Genomic DNA, 22,446 nt, shown 5'->3' with positions numbered 1-22,446 from the left:
GAGTAGGGTGAGGTAAAGTTTAGTGGAGTTTAGTAAGGATAATAATGAGTGACAGATGAGCCTTCCAGTACTGGCTACCAGAGAAACAAGAAAGATATCCCAATTTTCCATGTGAAGTAAATGAGTTGATTTACCACTTAATTGGATACTAGTGTTGTAATTGTACTTTGCATCGCCTCAGGAACAAATGTGAAGTGCTAAAAGAGATCATAGCACACCACAAGGTGTTACAAGGGCCATGTAAATACCTGAGTATTGGATACTGGGGGGGAGTAACTGCGTGCCTTCAGCTAGTAGTAGAGGAGCCACCTAATTTGTAGAAGAGGGCAACATGGACAATCAGAGGTAGTTGCTAGTTTCCCTGTACAGGAGTCACTGAGTTGTCTGAAACTTTACAGACTGGTTGGAGAGGTGACTGGGACAAGCACAGAGAAGGAAAGAAACATTGAAGAGATCAAAATAAGCCGAGGGGTTTGGAATGCTGGGGCAGTTTGAAGTCCAGCAAGTCTTCCAGCTTCTGCAGCTGCCTTGTGGTGCTAAAGCAGATGAGGGTTGCTCTCCAGACAGATCTCCAGCTGTGCCTTCTAGGCCCTCCAGTAGAGGTCAGGGAAGACAGCTGCTAGCAGCAGCTCAGGAATTCAGTCAAGTCTGCAGTCTGAGACAACTTTTGCATGGTATCCTAACGAACGCAGACTCCAAGCACTGATAAAGCAATCTCCATAAGCAGATGCACTGTAACAGATTTGGGGTTACATTCCACCCCCCCAAAAAAGTGTACCACAACACATCACTCCATAAATGGCACTTCAAAGCACGAAAGGAACTGAAAAATCAGCTTAAAAATGTCTGTAAGAAGATGGAACTAGAATAGTTATGAAGAGGTGAGTTTCACTTAAGTACCTTTCTAAAAAAGGTCAGCTTTGAAGAACACTCACCACATAGGACAATAAATTACTTTACATGTACAGACTTCTTTTTCCAAAGATTCCAAAGATTGTCTGTTGATAGCTAGCAATTAGTTTCAATCCTTTAAAAATACTTAGCCTATAAAAAGCCTGAGTTTAACTCAAATAAGTTATAAATAATATACAGTTAATAATTTAACTATAAAGCACTAGGCTCTTGATGCCTGGTCTGCTTGTTTCAAGGCCGCTCACTATTTGATGCAAAAGTAATCCAGGACAGTTGTAATTCCTCTCCTTCCCTCCACCCCACAAGGCTGAGGATTTCTGAGAAAAGGCTCATGATTTCAGGGAAAACAAACAACTCCCACTTTCCTCAGTCATCAGGCACACATGGCATTCATCACATAGCAGCCTAATTTACGGTTTATGTTAGAAATCTTCACAGTTAGTTTATGAAGCTGTGCAAGAATGTTCTAAATCTGATCTCAGAAGGACACAGCTGGGCTGCAAAAAACACACAACCAGTCAGAAGTGACATAACTCAAATAGTGCACGTTTATTCTGAACGGTATTTCTAAAGAGTTTGAGAAAAACAAAAACATGCTCCTGATGTACAACAAGGGCAATGATATAGATTAAAAATGGACCATCTTATTTGTAAAGAATTTGCTCCCCCTGCAACTTAAATTGTAACATTGAGAATGCATTTGTAAACTGCAAACAGCATACCTTGAACTAAATTGAAACTCAAGAGACCAGGGGTGGTCTCAGCCAAATTAATCAGGAAGCAGTCGCAGATTCAAAAGAAACATCCAAGTCAGCAAACACTTTACAAAACACAGACTTTGTGGATAGCAGCTGACCCTGGATTACAACATGGGGGAGAATATAACAATGGATGTTTGGGGGGATCAAATTTTTACTAGACATCACAGGGCACCATCAAGAATTAACAAAATATCACATAAATTTGTTTCAATTGTAACAGTATGTCATATTTAGTTGGCAGGTTTAACCATTAGCTGCATCATGTAAACTCAGCCAGTTTCTGTATACACAAAATAAATTCTCTCCCTTCCCCCTCCCAAAAATGAGGGATATCTCTCCTGGATGATTCTTTTTCCCCTGTACCATGGTGTCCTCCAGTAGGAGTCTCTTTGTAGGTATCATCTTCATACTTCAATCCATGTACGACAAAACCGGTTGCAGAGGTTCAGGAATAACGCTTATTTACACACCTTATGCTCTAAAGCTGCTAGTTGCATACCCTTTTCTTGCTACATCTTCATCCAGAACAGGAAATGCTGGTGGCTTTTTTTTTTTCCTTTCCACTTAAACTCCTAACTTAAAAAAAAAAAAAAGTATTTGTTCGTAAGCCGTTATAAGTCATCATTTTTGAGCTACAAGGAGGTCCTGTTGCAGCAAAATATAAAGTAACTGAAGTTCTCTGCAGTAAGCTCATGCTTCACGCAGTTTCAGTGTCTCTGGAAAACAGCACTACGGCATTGTCCTCCTACAGCCACACAGCCGATACACTAACGCAACTGTTTGTCATTCAGAAGGACTGACCTTCACTCTCCTCCATGTACAGGGAACACAGCTTTCTAAGAGATGTAGATTAAACCTTGTTTTCAAGATTCAACAACCGTTTTCCAGGATTAATAGCCTGGGAAAAGGAGTCTTGGATGCGTGGTTACTCTTTCGTCCACCTCTCCTACAATACATTTCATCAGAAGTTACAATGAGGCAGGTTTGCTGTGAAATAGGAGCTCTAAGAATTGTTTTCAGGGATACATTCATAGAATGATGGCAGCCCAAAGCAAAAAGAGACAGAAACAAAGGTTAATCCAAGTAAGTTCAGACATCAGACTCGTACTTTTAAACCTGAAGGAAAACTGTCTGTGAAACACACCGATTTGTGGAAGCCTACGACAACAGCAAATCCTAAGAGTTCATATCCCCACACCCATCTACCCAACCCAAACACTTACCACTTAGTTCTAGAAGAATGAAGAGCACTTTGCTTGGCACCAGAGGCAGCTATGGTCTGAGTTACAGCTGTGCTGCGCAAACATCCTCAAGTACAATACTATCTCTCTCTCTCTCTCCTGCCACATACTTCTCTTGATTTGGTCTACAGATGGCCAGGGAAACTATGCTGGCATATGACAAGCTAATTGTGCTTCAGTACATCCCCTTCTAGAAAGATGCTGGAACTGCCAACACCACCAGTGCAAGCAGGTCCTAAAAATAAGCTTTTGTCATCAGTAGGCTGCCTCTGGCCAAAGAAACTGGCGTGCAGCTTCCTGGCCAGAGCCTGCTACCAAGTGTTGCAAACACAGGTGCCCAGGCCATGCAGAGGGGCTTCTGTTGTTAGACATCTGCCCATCACCAAGACTCAATTAGTGCAAACCCAGCAAAGAGTGTAGCTGGTTCCCAGCATAGGTCTGTCCAGATAAACACCCCACACCTCTGGGAAAGGAGCAGTAATTCTGAAGCAGCTTCTACGGTCACCCCTCAGGTATTGAGGGCCACAGAGTGTGCGATGAGGGGTGCCATCCCTTCCCTTATGATAGCTCTCACCTCAAAACCCTTGGTTCCCAAGTCACCCTCAAACGACTGGACAGCACCTACTACCAAGATGTATGCTGCAGTGCGCACTACAGGTTGGAGGCTTTCGAAGTGGAGGAATTCAAGATGCAGGATCAAACTTAAACTCAAACAGGAAAGGAATGCAGTTCTGCATCTACTTGGGGAATGGGGCAGGCTGGTGTTGTCTCAGCTCAGTGCACTTTCCCAGCTGCTTGGAGAAGAGTCCAAGCTCAAGTTGGTATTTGTATTGGCATACGTAAAACTGCTGCCAACAGTGCATAGAAAGGAGCACTGATGGTCACACAAAGAAAGCGTGGAAGGATGCAAAGCGGAGCTTAACAGAGCTTACTGTAGCTTGGAGGTTACAGTACTAGGAAGAAGCCATTCAGCTTATTTTTCTAAACCCATAAAGTGGTCTAGAATATGCTGCTTTCTCCAGTGCTCCATGAACACCCTCTGAAGAGAGGAGAACTGCATTATTACAGCTGAAGGGAAAAAAGGGGAAAAGAATCTTCAAAGGGGGCAAAACGTGCAGTTTTTAAACCACCTCCTCCCGAAGGAGCACAAACACAGCAAGCCAAGCCACTCCCAAGCAAATCCAGGAGACCCATGCAAAGCTATGTGATTAGGGTCAGATTCTTACTTATGTTCTCAACCCTGCTGCCTGGCTTCCTCAACCCTTGCCTCATCTCAGATTTCCTCATCTCGGATTTGTCACCACAGATTTAGTATCCGTAGCAGATTTACCTGGAGACAGGTGCTTGCCTTATGTGATCAAAGCAAGTAAGATGGTCACAATCACTTTTCCCATTCCAACAACACAGGTAAAACTAACTTTCAATGAGCCCGACAGCGTTTCACCCATTTTTTAGAACAAAGATCTTGCCTCAGGATTCTTTTTTCTCTTGCCAACACCAGCTATAGCTCTTACTCTGGCAGAAGTCTGCTGGGAATTTGATAAGTGAAGATAAGAAAAAAAACAAAGACCACTCTAAACCCTCCTCTTAGTCAGTTAAGAAATGTAGCACCAGCTTGGGTGAGGATTATTTTAAAAAAAAAAAAAAGCGCATTCAAAAAGATCAGCCCAGGCAGAGTAAAAAGGTATGGTAAAGTAGCCCGCCCTTCTCAGCAAAAGATGGAGGAAAAAGCCATACTCAAAAATATTGGGAAAAAACTAAAAATACTTTTTTTTGAGGTGGGGGGAATTAAGAGGAAGTACGGTAAGTACTGAAGTAACATTCAAAGGCTGGGGGGAGTAAAGTACCCTGTAGGTTATAAAAAACATGATCATGTAGGAATCAAAGGATGAGATATTGCTGTTCCTTTCCCCCCCCCACCTCAGATTTACATTCTGCTTACTGAAAGAGATTAATTCTCTGAAGGAAGCTTGTCATCAGGATAACCTGCTCAAGCCCTCCGCACCTCAGACTAAAGAGATCTGCACACCTCTTCCCACCCCTAAAAATAAAAAGATCAAAAAAAAAAAACCCCCATGATCTGACAATCCTTGGAAGAAGCATTACATTTTGTTGGAGAGAGGTCAAGATAAAAAAAAAATTAAGGGGTGGAATAAAAAAAAATCAATAGGCCTCTCTTTCCTTATTTGGCGACAAGCAAGTGCAAGAAAGTGTTCGTTGGGGTTTTGTTCAGTTGTCGGTCTTTTGCACATCTGCGTTCTGGCCAAGACAAGGGGCTTTGAGGTTTTTCTGCAGCACGTGAGCATCTGCGGGCTCTATCCTCTTGTAGTAGTTTTTCTTCGTCTCAATGATTTCAAAGCCAAACTTCCTGTAGAAGTCAATTGCTGACTCATTGCTGATCTGGACATGCCTGGGATAGAAAGGAGGAGAGACAGACAGGTATCAGAACTCTGTGGGTTAAAATTGTGCATCCACACTGTGAACAAAGGATAAATATAAACAAGGTAAGAAAAGGAGCCAAATAGACAGAGGCAGGAATGATTGTGTAGTTCAGGACTCAAAATTTTGATCTTAATTTAATCCTGAGCTAACACAGCTCCTAGCTGGCCTGTGGCAATCATTCTGAGAATTAGCAAATAAAACTCAAACCTCAATAAAACCATTTTAAAGAACACATATTAGAGAAACTCTGCAATACCGCTGCGTAATCCCAACTTATCTATCATTTCTAAATTAAGAAATTTTGTAGAAATACATAGAAAAAGTTTTGGAAATTTTTTTTAAACTTCCTTTAGAAACACTTCTCAGATGGCCCAAAACAGCTGTCTGAGTGATGATCCCTACATCCTGTAACACAAAACTAACTGGTGATTGCACTAACATGCCATTTGATATGATTTTAACTCTTTGCTCATTGCTAACTGAGCTTCTCCCTTCACAAAAAAATAAGTCAGCACAAATCAGCCCTATGAACTTACAGATTTTTCCTCCCTTCCCTCCCCCACAGGTTTTACAGATCTTGCTCCAGCGTATTCCCAGAATTTGAAGGCCTCCAAAAAAAAAAAGAAAACAGCTACTAGTTCTTCCCTCTAAGCAACTAAGGCATTTATTTGCACAAGTTCTACAAAAAAAAAAAAAAAGCTTGGCTCAGCAAAAGGTATTCATCAAATACCCCCCAAATTCAGTGGACACTGCACTAGCTCATGAATCACTTTGTCATGACAACGTGCTGCATAACCATAGAACCAAAGCAACTTTAGAAGTAACAGCAGAGCAAAACAAAAAGATGTTAGTGTCAAGTCTAATAAACACCAAGTATCTAAAAGTGAATTTCATAACAACAAACTTAACCAGTGATATCAAATTGGGTGCCTATACTGCAGAAGTATGCTCAGTCTGTAGGGGCACAAGCAACAGAGAGCGGTAAAACCAACGGGCCAATCAAAGAATTTTGTTGTGCCCAACTGTGGGAGCTATTTATCATCATCCCAGAATCCCACTCTATTAAACTGAAAGAAGGATTATGAAGGATTTTTTTCATTAATAACAGCAAACAGTTCCTCTGCTGTGCACACAGTAATGTGCAAAAAAGAAAGCCTGTGCCAATTAGCAGGCATCTGAGAGAGAATTCATTACCACTTCCTCTGAGAAGAGAACAGAAATGTAAGCCAAAAGCAGCTTTAATCAAACTCCTCTTTGAAATACCTGCTCCTCTTATTGAGTGCACACAGAGCTACACTAGTAGAGGATTTGCACCTTTTTGGCACGGTAGGCCTCAGCTTGAGGAGAAAGTCACTCTATCTACAGTAGTATCAGTGTATGAAACAGTCCTCACTACACATCTTCAGTGCTGGCAAGAGCTCAGGGTGCAGTTCCTGTGGCAGCCTAAGTGCATCTAACCAAAGCTGCTGTGGGATTACCCCCAGCAGTGCCCAGTGCCTGTGCTGGAACAACCAGACAGTTATGTGCAGGGAAAACATAGTTTAGAAAAGCAATCTGGTCAAAAATGCTTTGGGTCACTTGGTAATCACAGATGCCAATGCACAGGAAGAAGGAGAAGCGTGCAACCAGCAGTGAGGGGAAGCAAAACTCTGGCATCCATGGATTTCAGGCTCTATTTCCACTGGGATCTATTAAGATGGCAAAGCCCTCTCAAACAGCCCAGTTCCCTACCCTAGTACTCCACACGTTGGTATCATGCCAAGTGCTTATGTAGACACGTGGTTGATTTTTTTCAAAAACAAACCAACCAACCCCAGAACTAAAATGCCAAAAAAACAATTTTCCCCAGCTGGGTCAGGTCACTGACCAAGTTTACTGTGTTGCTGCACAACAGCTGACCTGTCACACCACAAGAACGGGAATAAACAGTCAGGCTTGCAAGCACCTGTGCTGATGGTCTAACACATACCATCATAAAAGATAGCAAATGACTCAAAACTACATGCAATACTTTTTTTTTTTTTACTGTAGCATTGTCCTCAAATGGAAAACTTACCACCTTTTTTTTTTTCATGCAATGTAATTCTGTTAAAGATCATCGCTTTATAACTAAACTGCTTTCAAATTCAGCAAATGTAGAGAAGCTGTTGTAAAGCAAGCAAGCTCTTGGTTTTCTCTGCATCACACAGGCAGCTCAAAATACAACCCCCAGCTTTCTTGTTAGCATTTACAAGGAAAGATGTTTCATGACCCCCCTGAAATAGATGTTAAAAAGCTTCTGGATCTCCCTCCCTATGTTCCCAAGTACCCCTCAAGTTCTCTTGAATGTATGGGCGCGACCCATTTACTTACAGATAGATGTTGTCAAAAGTGCCATCTTTTTCACAGATGTTTAAGACATGATTCAACATTTTAGTTCCTGCCAAAAGGTAAAGAAATACTTAAAACCAGAAGCGCACAATCAATAAGAGCTTTCCTGAGCAGAGGCAGGTTAACCAAAGGTAGGCTAAAATGAAAGAGCATGCACTGATGACATCAGCACTATGCTCTAAAATCAGAAAATAAAATTTAATATGGAGATGTCGTCTGTGAGCACCAGAATTTGAAAAAATATCAGTTGTAAGAAATACATGTTGCAAAGCCATCACTGTGAATGATACTCTTATAATTATAAATGCACCAACTTTGAATAAATCAACTCTCTAAATAGCTTATGATTTTTCTCCACTGCTGCATTCAGGAAGAGGTTACTAGAACTAGGAAATGCAAATCAAATACAGTATACAAGTACTTCACCGTCTTTCTACATACAAAATTCCACTCAGTTTTATTCTTTATTTCTCTGGAGAAAAAACAGCCCATAAGCACAAGTATGGAGCACCTTATCTAAATACAAGCTTCAAGGTCTCAAACTCGGATAAGATGTGGTCAAAGCAATGTATAAACTAGTGAGAACACTGCTAAGTTTTTCTAATAAGATTTAAAATATTTTTCTTGGTTTCAGGTTTTTAAAGCAAGTAGCTAATACCATAAGGTTTTGATTAACTTGGCCTGCAGATTTGCAACATAGAGAAATAGTCATTTCTGTATAGACAGAACACAGGTACTACCCCTGAGTAGCACAAGTCAGCAGTGGGAAAATTATATAAAAAGTTAGCAAAAAGCCTTCATTTAGAAGACTGAAGAAGTGACCCAATGAAGGACAGCTGTGTTTCTGGGCTTAGCAATACAAAAAGGTTGTTTATGTACTTGAAAGCATTGAGAGGAAGGGAACACTGGTAGAAGGGCAGGACACATGTCCTGTGAGGAGAGGCTGAGGACACCTGGGTTGCCCAGCGTGGAGAAAAGGAGGCTGAGACATGACCACATGGCTCTCTGCAACTCCCTGAGGAGGTGCAGCCTCTGCTCCTGTCACTGATGATGGGATGCATGGGAAGGGCACAACGCTGTGCCAGAACACGGTCAGAATGGACATTAGGAAAAGTTTATTTCCCACGAGGGTGGTCAAACACTGGAGCAGGCTTCCTGGAAAGGTGGTTGATGCCCCATGGACGTCAGTGTTCAAGGTACTTGGACAATGCCCTCAGTGATACGCTTTAACTTCTGGTTAGCCCAGAAAGGGTCAGACAGTTGGATGAGACGATCTTTGTAGGTCCCTTCCAACTGAGCTACAATATTCTGTGAGTTGTCAGAGGTATGCAGCCAGCATGCAAGTTATGGCATGGTATCTCTATGCTTTGATTTGCATATTTATAGAAGCTGTGTGTTTCTATCACAGGATGATGTGATTAAAAGAATCTGAAGTACTGAATTAGAAAGTTCTACAAATAAAAGTCAATTTCTGAAATGCAAGAAAGCAAGAGCATGTCATACATCATTCTCTCCCCTGTGCTCCTTCTAGAGAAATCACTGCTCTAGAAGTGCACAATCTTGGGCTATCTTGGTTAAAGTAGAAAAAACTCTAAGAGGGAATTTCAGTAGCTGCACAGAAACCTTGTTTCTTTTTAGAACTCAGACACAAAAGATCTCCTTACCTATTCCTAGCCTTCGGTAGGGTGCCAGGCATCCAAGTGTCATGATGTACAGTCTCTTCTGGTTCTGGGAGTGATCCACCCTACAGCACACTGCTCCCACTGCAATATCATTGAAGTAGGCTGCCAGGGAGAGACACAAAGCGTTATCAGCCACAAGACTCAGACTGCACATGCAACTCCTTCGGTTAAGCCCTGTATCTTTCTTCTTTCCCTGTTGCTAATTCCCCCACCCAGATAAAATTAGACTGTGGCCAACACTGAGTGAAATTACCAGCGGTGCTCTGACACAGTGGCTGGTTTATTTCAGTTAAAACCAACTAGCAATGACTTCAGAAGGTAAGCTGGCTGCAAACATCAAGTTTCCTGCTGTAACAGAAAACATGTCTATTCCCAGTGAAATGCAAGCTATTTAGAACACAAACCCTTTGAGGTTGGTACTGTAGCTTTTTAAGGCTCCCAAACAGTTATTTCTCATTATGTTAAGCAACAAAATAGAAGGATCTGCAATTCAAAACCGTTAAGGACAGCAACAATGAGCATTTCTGCCACCACAGCCCACAGTTACTGGAAAAAAAAGTTTGTACCTAATTTGGCTAGTTCGCCAACCTCCAGTACATCCTTGTAGAACTTGTCATTGTAGCTCACAGGAAAAATGACCTGGTTTAGCCTCTTCAGCTGCTTAATGTTGTGTGGCGTCACATCTCCCAGCTCGATCCGGCTACTGGAACAAACCAAAACATGCTTAACATCTGACACACTCCAACATTTCTATGGACACCAAAAATGAGTTACTTCATGTTTAGGGAACTGTCCTGTCTAGGAATCAGCTCAATGCATATCTGAACTACACTGTTCATACAATCAACTCTTTTGTTGGTAGCTGATTTAACTCAGAAAAGTAGTGCTATACTGTCAGAAGTTTCTCAGGCCACACTTAACACTCACATACTCTATAGTACATATGTTTTATTGGGTTGGCAGACAGGAGAATACTTACCTGTGTAGGAACATTACAACAAAGAAATCTTGGGAGTGACAAGAGGCTAGGTAGATACCAAGAAAATGAAGTCTTCACCCATGCTCCAAAGACAGCCTTAATTCTACCAACTATCAATATGAAGTTAATGCTTAGACAAGTTGGTATTACATATCTGTCTCTAAAATGCAGCAATACTGTGTGCAGCAGCGAACTCCTATTAAGCCTGTTAATATGTAAGAGTGCCACTTTCAGGGTGGCACACGCATCAATTATGATCATCACCGAAGTCAACAGGAAGAATGACTGAGACAGACTTGAAATACCAGTACTGCGATGAATTATGCTGAGAAGAAACATTCCAAGCTTTTCCCTTTTATGAGGCTAACTTCCTGGTAAAAACACTGCATCATATCCAGAAGCATATGAACAACTTTTTTTCTGCAATATGTCCCCAAGCCAATTTCTTTGGAGGCAAGTAGTTTTAGCAAGGACTACTAGAATGAAAAATAAAAGACAAGCAATATTTTTCTAAAATAGTCATCAGAAGATGCAGGCAGGAACAAAGCCAATGCCTACAGAGTTAGAAATATACACAATTCTAGGTTCGTCTGCAACCCCGGCTTTACCAAACACAGACAGATTGTTTTCTGCCCCAACACCGTTAAAGAGGTTGTTTGCTACTTCTTAAAAATGTACATGTTTTCAAAAAAGGCAGTTTTATGAGATCCTTGTATGCCAGTCTTCAACGTTACTTCTAGTAACATGTAGCTGCTTTCCATCTCCAACGCCTTTTGTGCCTAGTCAGCTTGTTTTTTTCAAATAGGCTGATGCCTAGGGCACAACAGCTCAGCTCAATTTACATAATCCAGTAAAGCAAAGAAGAGATGATAACCAACAGCATTTTTTCCTACAGGAACTGTACCAACAATGCTGAGCATAATCTTTGTCTGCTTTATTAACTGACCTTTATTATGCATCAAAAATCACCTTAAACAATTAGTACTCGAGATACCATATCGGTTTTAGTTGCCACTACCAATGACGGTGATAGGTATCCAATGCTTTCTAGGCAGTTATTCAGGCTGCAGAGCAATTAACAGAAAAAAAAAACCTACAGGAACAGAGAGTTTAACGTTTACTTCAACAAGCCTAGCTTGCCCTCACACCCACCTCTCCCCTTTTCTTTTACAGGGAGAACCACAGCCTCCCGTTCTGCAAAGCTATTTCAGCCTCATGCACCAAGGACCGCCACTGCCCGCTCTGACACAGATCTCACTCTACCTAGTGAGCCCTGCAAGAGAGGAACAATTGATAAGCAAGGCTTCCCTTTTGGAGAACCACCTGGCCATAACTAATGGACCATCAATGAGTGTGCAATTCTCCATCAGACTAATATGTTTCAACTATCCTAACTACACAGAACTAATGATGGTACTCGCATATTGAACCTTGCTGCGTACAAAGTCTAACCTTTCATCACATATTTACCAAACAGATCAAAAATCTTCTGTGTCAAACATCTCGTGGCAGCACGGATGCCTACAGATTGTTCCAGGCAGCTCCTCACCTTCCCCACATCACAATGAACAGGTCATTTTCTTCCCCCTCCTCAATGCAAGGGGGATTTCTTAAGCATGAAGGCTTGTAGTTTGCTCGTGAGCTCTGTCCTGTTGCACAGAAATCTCTTGAAGGACCTTTCATCAGAAATGGACAGTATGTTCTCCAACAGTGATCTCAGAACTGACAGAAGAAACCAGAGTGTCCATAATCTTACACTTTACCTATGCCAACATCCCCAGGCATACTAAAAGCAGCAGCAGGATATATCGCTGAAGTTTCTAGCTACAAGCCAATATGCTTTGCTCAAACAGTAAGCAGTATCCATCTTCCATGGCTCCTACTGCCACGAGCCCTTTGTTTTACAACTTCTTCCACCTTCTAGAAGAGTTTGCTCTCAATAGTAGGATTCCCTTCTTCATGTTTCACCACTTGTGCAAGCCCTTCTGAGAATTATATTCCAACATGAAGTGCTGAGCTTGTAAGGGACGATCTCCTCACAGCACGGAAGTACTGCACGGTAAACAAGCGTGCTATCAAATGATAGCAAAGTTATTAGACAGTGAGGTAATTAACACTTGTTTTACGCCCAGCTTGGCACAGCTGTTCAGCCTAGCATGGCAGGGCTTCTTCAGGCATGCACAAAGCAACTTGCATCCTTGCCTCATCCCAGCCAGCACTGCTGCCACCTTTACTCAAAAAAGGGCAGGAATTAAACCATAACATGTGAGGTTCCCGCATGTATTAGTGTCCACGAGTGCTGTGCTCAAGAAAAACACCTCAGTAATCTCATACCAGGTGCAAAGACAAGGCCTCTTTTGCTGCAGTCTGCATCAGAGTGGAAACCAAAGGGAGCTGTTGCAAGGAAAACAAATTTACATCATGAGCAAACCTGAAGCACTCAGAAGGGACCTGTCCTTCCTTAAGGAGTTATTTTATTCTATTATTCTAATAATATTCTTCAGAAGATACAGACCAAGACATAACCTCTCAAGCGGTCAGGCCAGAGAAACAGTTCCAGCAGCAGGTGGCTGAAACGTGCTTCTGACCGATTTCCTGTAGCCCCTGGGCTCCCCACCCCTGTCACCTATTGCCACATTCATTGCTTGCCTCCTGCCATCTCCTCCTGCCAACCTCCTCTGCTCTGTCACTAGCTGCTTCCTCCTGGCTTGAGAATTGCAGCAGGGCCAGCAAGTTATCCTGGAGGATAATACAAAAGAAGTTTAAGAACCACCACAGGAAGCGTAAACTGGTATGCTAAGTACATATGTTTAAATATTATGTACTCAAACCATAAGTTATGTTAATGTATAGCACTGGCTGATTAAATCAACACCACATCTATTACACACCTTTAATAAGTAAACTAAATGAGCCAATGGAAAGGAAGACCCACATCATGAGAGTTCACTTTGCTGGAGGACAGCACAGCCAAAGTGCCACTGGGGCCTCAAGTAAAAACAAGGGAAAGCTTTCCCTGCTGCTGAATGAAAGCAGTGCTTTTGCTGTCCCCAAGCCACTCATTTCCACCCTCTTATTGGCACAAAGGTTTGTGCAACAATGTGGTGAACCAACCCCAATTAAAACTAACTTAGCCAAAAAAAGAAAAGTTTAGTTTTAACCCACATCAGTCCCCCGATTGGGTTCACCACACAAAGTCTGCTGCCAACACAGAGGAAAAAAAACTGCCAGAGGCAGAACTGCTTCTTGAGCAGAAGCGCTAGCTTACCCCAGTTTAAACTGCTTCTGGAAGAGCCGTGCAAGAGGAGCGCAGGGATAATTCAGTGAGTAGGTGATTTTGTGCTCTACCTTATCACATGTGGAACAGCATGCACTTTGTTACAGGTACTTTGTCTCAGATCTTTTGAGGCTGGGGTTGTTTTAAGGCCCTAGTTTCAAAGTACACCACTTGGCCACTCCTTTCTTTCCACTAGAGTAATTGCAGTAGCTTTTCTATTGCCTTTTTTTTTTTTTCCTAAAGCAAGCTAGTTACAAGTAGACCAGTTTTCTCAAGTTACTTTCAGTCAAACCAGTAACAAATTTCCTGTATCAGTTAGTTTGATTAGGCCTGTTCTGTGTATTCCAGCTGGGCACAGGCTATACCACAAACATCTATCCTTTACTGTTGCAAGGAAAAATTTACATCATGAGAGAACCTGAAGCACTTGGAAGTGACCTGTCCTTCCTTAACAAGTTATTCTATTATTCCAATAACATCCTTAAGAAGATACAGACTTAATACAGTCATCCTGCATCTCAAATATCTCCCCATATGCAGGAGGCAGCAGTCAAGTGTATCCATCTTACATGTCACATCTTCTGGAGCACTGCAGGCCCAACACCCCATGCAATTTGTTTTAACAGGGAGACAGAAGGGACTCGTGGCTCATCACATCAGGCCTCATTACACACGGTGCTCATCTAGGAAAGCGTAGGAGTTCCAGCCCCTGGAGCCTCTTAAACATCATCCATTGCAAGGCTACTCCCAAGCCATCATCATCCTCAAAGTTTTATTTCCAATTCCCACCCTGAATGTATTCAAGCCCTACCCATCTGCTCTTCTGCACTGCTCATTTGCTTCAGCAGTTGATGTGAGGCATCAAACCCCACAGCCTGGCTTCTCAGACACCTACCGTGCCCTCTTTCAACTTTCCTGATCTTGACTTAAAGCCAAGATCCCAGCCTCCCTCTTTATTGCCCTATTGTCATCCTAGCTCTTCCCTGCACCCCTTCAGATTAATTTTCCTTAAACACAGTTGACCAAAACTGCTCACAGCACTCTAAATGCAAACTAGCACCTTGTACAACCCCAGTAGCTTCTCCCCATCCTCACTGAAAGTATTTTCCTGATGTGTCCTGGGACTACACTTGCATTTCTCCCAGCTGCAACGTACTGCAGCTCAGCTGCTGAGAAGGCACACGCCCAGACTTCGCCTGTGAGGTGAGCTGGTTTCTGGTGCACAGCAACGCCGCCTGCTACGTCAGAGCAGAGCAAAGCGTGATTCACAAAGTCCTGATGGATGTGGGAATTGAGAGAGGTGACACAGAGTAGTTACTGAAACTGGCTGCACGCCCAGAGCATGAGCACCAACACTCCTGCTCTCACATGCACTGCCCTAAGATCCTTCAAGCACTTGCCAGAAAAAACAAAAACAAAAAAAAAAAAAACACACAACACCTTTTGCAGGACCAAATGCAACCCAATTAATTATACTGCAGCTGCATGCCTGTCTGCAGCTGCAATTTGCACAGAGGCTGCTTTTCCAGTAGTGGCTTAAATTCAGACTGGAAGCAACACAGGTTAAGCAAGACATTAGCATTTCTGCCTCCTGCTCTATAGTAACGCAGAACTGCTACAGAGGAGGAGAGCCCATAAAAGCCAATTTCCAGAGTCACAGTTTGTGAGGAGAAATTAATTCAGTCACAGGGAACAGCAAGCATTGGACACCAGTTCAGAGCAGGCATCAGGGAGAAGAGGGAGAAATGCTGAGTTTCCTCATGCTGTGCGAATCTCAGTCCCATTCAGCTTTAAATAGTGCAAGTCCCTCCCCAGAGGGATGTGCTTGCCTGAAACAGATCTCTGTGTAACTGATAGCTGGGCTCAGGCTTATTTAAAGCATCTGGCACTCTAAATTTAGCAGAACCCTATCTGCAACTCACAAAATTCACTGAGGTATAGGGGAAGAGGCAGGAGAGGGAGCAGGGGAAGAAGAGCACCCGAACAAATTAGAGGACTTCAGAGAAGGCTTGTCACCCACTAAGCAGCCAACTAGCTTTATTGCTTCTATTTTGGCTTCCAAGTCAAAGCAGGAGTCTAGACAGGATAATCCACTCCCATAAAATAAAACCAAACCAGAGCTATGAAAGCTATAGACCTGAAGGGTGTGGCTTTGCTCAGATTCAGCTCCAAAGCCAAAGGAGCCTCTCTAGATTAAAAAAAAGCAACAAAAACCCAACCAGATGAGCTGTCTTGCTAGGCGCACAAGTTAGTCTAGTTCTTGTGGGCAGACCAGTATGTTTTCAATTATCCAGAAGATCTGCGGGCTGTAAATCTGCTCTACTTCACTTGTCAGAAAACCAGAAGGATAAGTAGAAGCCGAACACGCAAGAACTCTTACCCATTTGCTCCTGAGCCCCCGGTCTTCTTTAGCCCCACTTACTACTGAGACCACGTATTCACAACACCTGATACCCTGCTGGAAGCTACCCCCAGCTGGGTGCTGGGTTGTAAAAAGGGACAGCAACAGACATAAAGCTATGTAGTTTTAGAACCAGAATTAACAGAAGACTTTGCCCATATTGCAATTCAAATGGGTCTAGATGTGAACAGATTTCACCAACATGATGCAATTCCACAAGACACACTCCAGACCACCCTGTCCCCTCTCCTTTATTACAGAAAATACATGGTGCATTTCACTCAATTTTTCTTCATTATATTTGGACAATTTTCTCCGCCTCAATCTGGAGAATTTGAGGATCATACAAAGGACTGGATGATCTTCCCATGCAAAAAAAACAAAGTTATGCTAAAATAGCCCCACAATTTTCCCACCTCAATTATTTTCTTTGATGTACTGAAGCTCAAATCTACATTTTGAGCTCCCCATCCCCAAAAAAGGCAAAGAAAAAACCTTAAAGTGGCAATACAATCACGAAGAGTCTCAGCTGTCTGATTATGCAAGAGCAAGGGGGAGACAATAAGGTCATTTCAACAAGTGTCAAAAATAAACTTTCCCAAGAAAATTAAAAGCTTTCCCATTCCACAGTTGGACACAAAGAACAGGAATCGCCACACACAGCAGGCAGAACTTCCAAACCCCAAAATAATAGCAATAATTAATAGCTGGTCTAGAACAGAGAAGCAGCCATGCATACATCACTTAGTAGCCCACACCACTTTGCTTCTTCAAAGCACCTCATGAGGTAAAAGCTTATTGATGCACCTGGGTCAGGTGCATCAAAGTAAGGCAAAAAAGAGGAAACATCTCGCCTGTGATCACCCAGCAGATGAAGAACTGCCAGAAATCCTAACTCTCCATTGCTGGTCTAACCACTCTCCTCATTACTCAGGTAAGCTCACAGCCACGTTCACGTTTTGAACCAGGATTCTGGTCAAAGCAGGAATCCTTCACCAGTTTGGAACGACTTAAAATTAGTTTTGCGGCTCCGCTACTGATACCCTGGGACTGCTTACAAATTACAGCCCCTTTCCATACCATCAATACCCCTGGCTATGAAAGTTATAATCTTTGCCCCCTAGGAAATCACCAACCTCCACTAATGAACATTCATGAAGTACTTAATGATCCTCAGGTGAGAACGGAGGTTTACCTGCAGATTCAAAACAGGAGTGATGCTGGGTTCACAAAGTGCCTGATTTACATACCTCTGAATACCTCAGAGAGGCTTCTTGTACTTCTACTAGGTAACAAACTTCTCCACAGAGAACTATCAGACAAACTATTTCTGTAAGTTGCCAAAACACCTTTCCTCACAAAGCTCTTAATTAGTAAAGAAAACACGGCAACTCATTGTGGGTCTCCTGCCCATACTTTGGATTTTAATCACAGATATTATTTCAGGTGTTCAAATCACATATTATAGAAGCATACTATGAAAAACTAACAGAATGTGCTATCAGTTTTATGTGCTTAACTTCAACATTTCTAAAGGCAACAGTCATTGTAAGCTCCTAACTTACGAAGCACAAAAGGATGTTTTTTTCCCCCTCTCATTTTCCTAATTTTCAAGAAGAATAAAATGGTCTCAAACAAAGAGTTTGTGCTTAAGAGCCACTTATTAAAAACAAACAAAACCTCCTTTAACTGCAAATTTTCATCTAATTTGTGATCCTTACTGGCAAGAAATAAGCACCAAGTAGAGAAAAGTGCCCCAAGCCTTGTACTCAGGAGAACACATAATACAATGGTGAGATGGGGGAAATGGGAAAACTTTTCAGGGGTTTAGATTCAAGTCTGCTAGGGCCAAAAATCAAACAGAGCTTGGGAAAGAAAGGGGAGAGGGAGAAGGAAGGTCACGTGAGCTGAGGAAGCATTTCATACATCAAGATCTTACCGCATTGCATGGCATTCTCAACCCAGCCAAAGAATAACTCTGCCCCCAGGAAAATTCAAATATCTTAATTTTAGTCTCCTAATGAGATTGTTGTGGAAGTGGGCTTGGTTCTATTTTCTACAAAGCCTCATTTCCTCCCCTTAATGAATTAATTCAATATGCTTTCTTCGATACAAATACGGTTACCCCATTTCAATGCTGTGCTTCTCCGCTCTCAGGTCTTTGAGTCCAGGAGGCTCCAGATAACCAGCAAGTCTTCTACGCATTGACTGCTCCTCTCTTTTCTCTTCCCCTCCGTTGCCAACTCCAATCTCCCTCCTGGCAAACTTTTGCTCCTCTGAAGCTCCCAGGAAGAACACATGGGTCACTTCTTCCCTTCACCTCTTTCAGCAGAAAGTAACCCTGACATCGCCTGCCTCACTTAAAGCAGAAGGGATGCAAGGGACCACTGCACTTCTCTTTTATCGATTCCCAAACAAATACAGAGATCTGACTTCTCCTGTCCTTCCCTTCTCCTCTTCTGGGAAAAAATATCTAGTGCCTTCTCAGATTATTGGTCTGAACACTTCTAGTATTTGCCAAATGGGCAGGATTTTTAAGTTCTGAATCATTTCCACTTGTATAAAAGTATTTATCTGGCTCAACCATCACCCATTATTCCCCATTTTAGTGGAAAAGGAGGATGCATCATTTCTTTTGTCTTCAGGAGATGGCAGCAGAGTCTGTGGCATTTGGTAACTAAAGATACATTTTTCACAGGAGAATTGCCCAAACCAACATGTCCCAAACTAGCAAGCCCATATATATATGTAAAAGGAACTGAATGGTCAAACTCCACTCAAGAGCAATGATTCGGTTGCAGGATGCTTTCACAAAAAGACTACAACCCCAACTCTCTTCCTCTCCTGCCAAAGCTTCCTAATTCACAGAGCACCTTAACCTGGTTAAGGAATTAAACTTGAAGTGGTAGAAGTTAAAAGTTTGGTTAAAGAACTTGTAGTAAACTGCACTGAGTTTCAATAAGCTGATTTAGAAGAAATTAAGCCGACTGTAAGCACGCTTTAGGCAAGGTCTACATTTACTAACCAAGAAATCAAGTGCAGAAAATACAGCTCACGCTTGGACGTTTCTAGGTTCAGAAAAATCCCGAAACCAAACACTGATTTTCAGGCTCAATTACCTTTTTTGTCCTGCCTCCAGTACACGTGACAATTCAGCAGTTTTCTCATAAACTTGGAACTTCCTCCCATATACGTTAAGCTTAGCGCTGTGCCTTGCAAATGGAAACAAATCAACAGTTCTGCACGAACTCTGTAATGCTAACTTGGAGGGGGGGGGGGAATTCCCTGTTCTTGTGAGAAACACGTACAGCTTCAGGGCCTTGAAGGGTTTGCTGCTTGAATCCAGGCAAAACAAGCCGAGGTATCAGAGCTTACCCTAACTATTCACTGTGTTTATATATAATATTGATATTTTTCTGTTATAACCAGCGTTCCCCAGCCGCGGTGCCACTTGCACAAAGCCAGCTAGAGGAGTGTGAGACCACAAAACCTCTCGGTTACAGCAGCTGCTGCACCAGGGAGCTGTGTCTGTGTGCATCTAGTCATGCTCTGCACCCCTCCGGTAGCATGGCTTTGAGAGAAGGGCAACAGGGAAAGGCTGGAGGGCATCCTCACGGGCTTCCTCTGAACTGACACGAGTCAGGACAATAAAGGCATCAAAAGGCCCCAGACAGCAAGCAGCTCAAGAATCAGCACGAGATTTTCTGTTTTCTTTCCTTAAAAGCAATAGCATAACAACTGTAACAAAACTACAAAACTATTGAGCAACAACTAAATCAGCCCCGCAAAACCAATAAAGCACAGGGAGTATTATTTACATCTGCTCCACAAAAAGAGCCAAATTACTACAGGCAGTAAAACTTGAGTCCTTACCATTGCTATTTTTCCTCATGCAAATACAGTTCTAAAATAGATTTTCAAATTCCAGAACTAACAATAACAACATTTATGAATAAATGACAAAGATGAAATGGACCTCTAGAGATTCATCAAGTTCGCTTACAGAACAGTGAATTATCTCAGTTTTCCAAATCATGTCTAAGAAAAATGGGAAACAGAAGTCTCCTCCTAAATCATTCAGAAGATGAGAGAAGAGCAAACATAATACCAAGTAACACAAACCCAGGTGGGATTTAATAGCAATTATCAAGCTCAGACACTGGTATTTAGCCCATCAATTAAGAAAAAATCTTAAGCAGCTGAGAAAGTTTTAAATGAAACAAAACTTTCACTTTCCCTGAACTCAGAGGTCCTCTGGAAAAGAGGTCACCTAATCTCACATACCTGGATGACAGAAACACCACAATCTGCTCTGTGTCATTACCAGTGTTACGTTGGATTTGGGGAACAGAGGGCTGAAAGCAACACACACTGACTATACAGTCTCTTTTAGATCTGAAATGTCAAAAACATCTGTGAACTTGCTAGTTGCTTTCTTAATTCTTTCTCTGCCAAAGTAGACTGTTCATAATTACAGCTGATGTTATGGGTCTTTGTGCTCCCAAAATTATCGCTGGGCTTTGTGGTGTGTGTTACTATGCAACATATGCACTCCCAGAGAAAATGCGCTCAGATGGGAGTTAGTTTGTTCAGAAGAACTGGTCCACAATTTTGGATTAAATGCTGAAGACAGATCGAATCTCTTCAAACAACACATTAGTTTCTCTAAGCTGGAAGCTTTATCTGAAGCTTTAGATCTATTTTGGGATCTATCTTCTGAGAGCACTTGCTTTTTAGAGATCTCCTCTGATCTTTGTAGCTTGACAAACAATTTGCTTTTGTTCCAGAGTATCCCTATGTAATTTAATGTGTTCCTTCTGCAGTGCTCATTGAGCCCTTTCATCGTACTGAAACTCAGTTATTTTTCAGTTTGAGTTCTGTCATCCCATTTGCCTCAATCTGAATTTTTAGACAACACCTGGATTCAATATTAAGATTTTATCCCACACAAGAACGGGCTGCACAGTGCTAACAGTGCTTTGACAAGACAGGAACGTGCTCTGCTCTTCAAAGACACGAAGGAATACCAGAAAAGCAGAAATACGCAAGCAGAAAACCTTAAGGGATTCATTCTCAAGCCACACTAGTGATAAAGCTGCCTTTAAGTGAGAACAAAAACTTAAGCAAAGCTCTGGGAGCAGAAGGGGGCTGTGGGTTCTTTACTTCCATAGTTTTTCATATTTTAAAAAGTAAGTTTAAAAGAAGTTCCTGTAAGAAGTCCTGAGCAGCACAAGCAAGGCCGGGCTCCAGCCCCTAGTGGAGCACGGCAGCAGAGCAGGCAACTCGGGCTGCAACCTGCCAGGAGACCTCAGCGGCTGCCGCCTGGCCTGGGCAGCTCAGCCGCTCCATTTAGTGGATGGAGGGTGGAAGGAAAACACATTTCTCGTGTCAGGAGCACTGCTGAGCAAGGATCACATCCCCACCACTATTTCCACCGAGCAGCACTCCACATGAAGCCCATCACTCCAACTATGAGAGGGCCCTTTTTAAGTCTAGGGCACCCAGGTGACTACAGGATTACCCGGGACCCCAAGCACAGCTATCTAACAGAGTTAGCTCATTACTTTTTCACCACAGCCATCGCTAAGCCTTTCTACTGATACTCACCAGCCACTCACGACGCTGGAAGCTGCTTATGAGCTGTAAGAAACAGCAAAGCCCCTGCCATCAAGCAGCCTCGCTGCACGACCTCCCCCCTGCGGCTAATAAACTAAACCCCTCACCATCCCTTAGCAAAGCCTCAAGCACCTCAGCGCCCATTCACCCTGCCGCAAGCCGCCAGACTGGAACACTAACCCCCAGCCTCGCATAACGCGGGCTTTAAGAAGCAGACGGGGGAAACCCTCTCCTCACACGGCGAGGGGCAGGCCCGCGGCCCCACAGGGCGGCCGGGCGAGCCCTGCGCAAGGTCACCGGGCAGGGAGAAGCCGGGCGAGGCCCTCGGCTACCCGCAGCCAGCGGCGAGCGGGGCAGGGCCGGGCCGCGGCGTTGAAGGGCTCCGGGAACCAACCGGTGGGAACCGTTAGGGAGCCGTTAACGGCCGCGGCGTGAGGGGGGGGCCCCCCCGCACTCACCCCTTCATGGCGCGGCCGGGCCTGGCCGTTACCCGCCGTCCGCGCTGGCTGCGTGCAGGGCCCGGCGGCGCGGCTCGGGCCTCGCTTTCCTCCTCCTCGTCCTCTTCGTCCCGGGCTCGTCCTGGAACCGCAGCCTCCTTCTCCTTCTTCTCCTCCTGCCCCGGCCGCTGCCCGTCGCCCCCCCGCCCCGCGGCCGCTCCACATGGGCCGCTGCCGCCACCCGCCCGCCCCCCGGCGCCCCCTCACCTCCGGCCGTTAGCGCGGCGCGTGCGCGGCGGGGGCGGGGCCTCCGCGCGCCGCACGCGCT

The 22,446-nt window shown here is 43.5% G+C and overlaps 1 protein-coding gene across 2 annotated transcripts; it reads right to left on the bottom strand.

Annotated features, from left to right (window-relative positions):
• Positions 1 to 1,437: 1,437 nt before the first annotated feature.
• NAA50 (N-alpha-acetyltransferase 50, NatE catalytic subunit) lies at positions 1,438 to 22,310 on the bottom strand. 2 transcript variants are annotated; one of them, XM_032191536.1, is made up of 5 exons: positions 22,140 to 22,310; positions 9,975 to 10,111; positions 9,391 to 9,510; positions 7,709 to 7,775; positions 1,438 to 5,324 (listed from the first exon to the last, which is right to left on the bottom strand). In XM_032191536.1, the coding sequence occupies exons 1-5, from the start codon at positions 22,145 to 22,147 to the stop codon at positions 5,144 to 5,146; spliced, it is 513 nt and encodes a 170-aa protein (XP_032047427.1). In that variant the 5' UTR covers positions 22,148 to 22,310; the 3' UTR covers positions 1,438 to 5,143. The 2 variants fall into 2 exon arrangements, with proteins under 2 accessions (XP_032047427.1, XP_032047435.1); XM_032191544.1 differs by having other exon boundaries at positions 9,975 to 10,108.
• Positions 22,311 to 22,446: the final 136 nt, after the last annotated feature.

This window comes from Aythya fuligula, chromosome 1 (assembly GCF_009819795.1).
Source record: "Aythya fuligula isolate bAytFul2 chromosome 1, bAytFul2.pri, whole genome shotgun sequence".
Lineage (NCBI taxonomy): Eukaryota > Metazoa > Chordata > Aves > Anseriformes > Anatidae > Aythya > Aythya fuligula.
The sequence above is the reverse complement of the archived record's forward strand: the minus strand, read 5'-3'. Positions and strand labels throughout refer to the sequence as shown.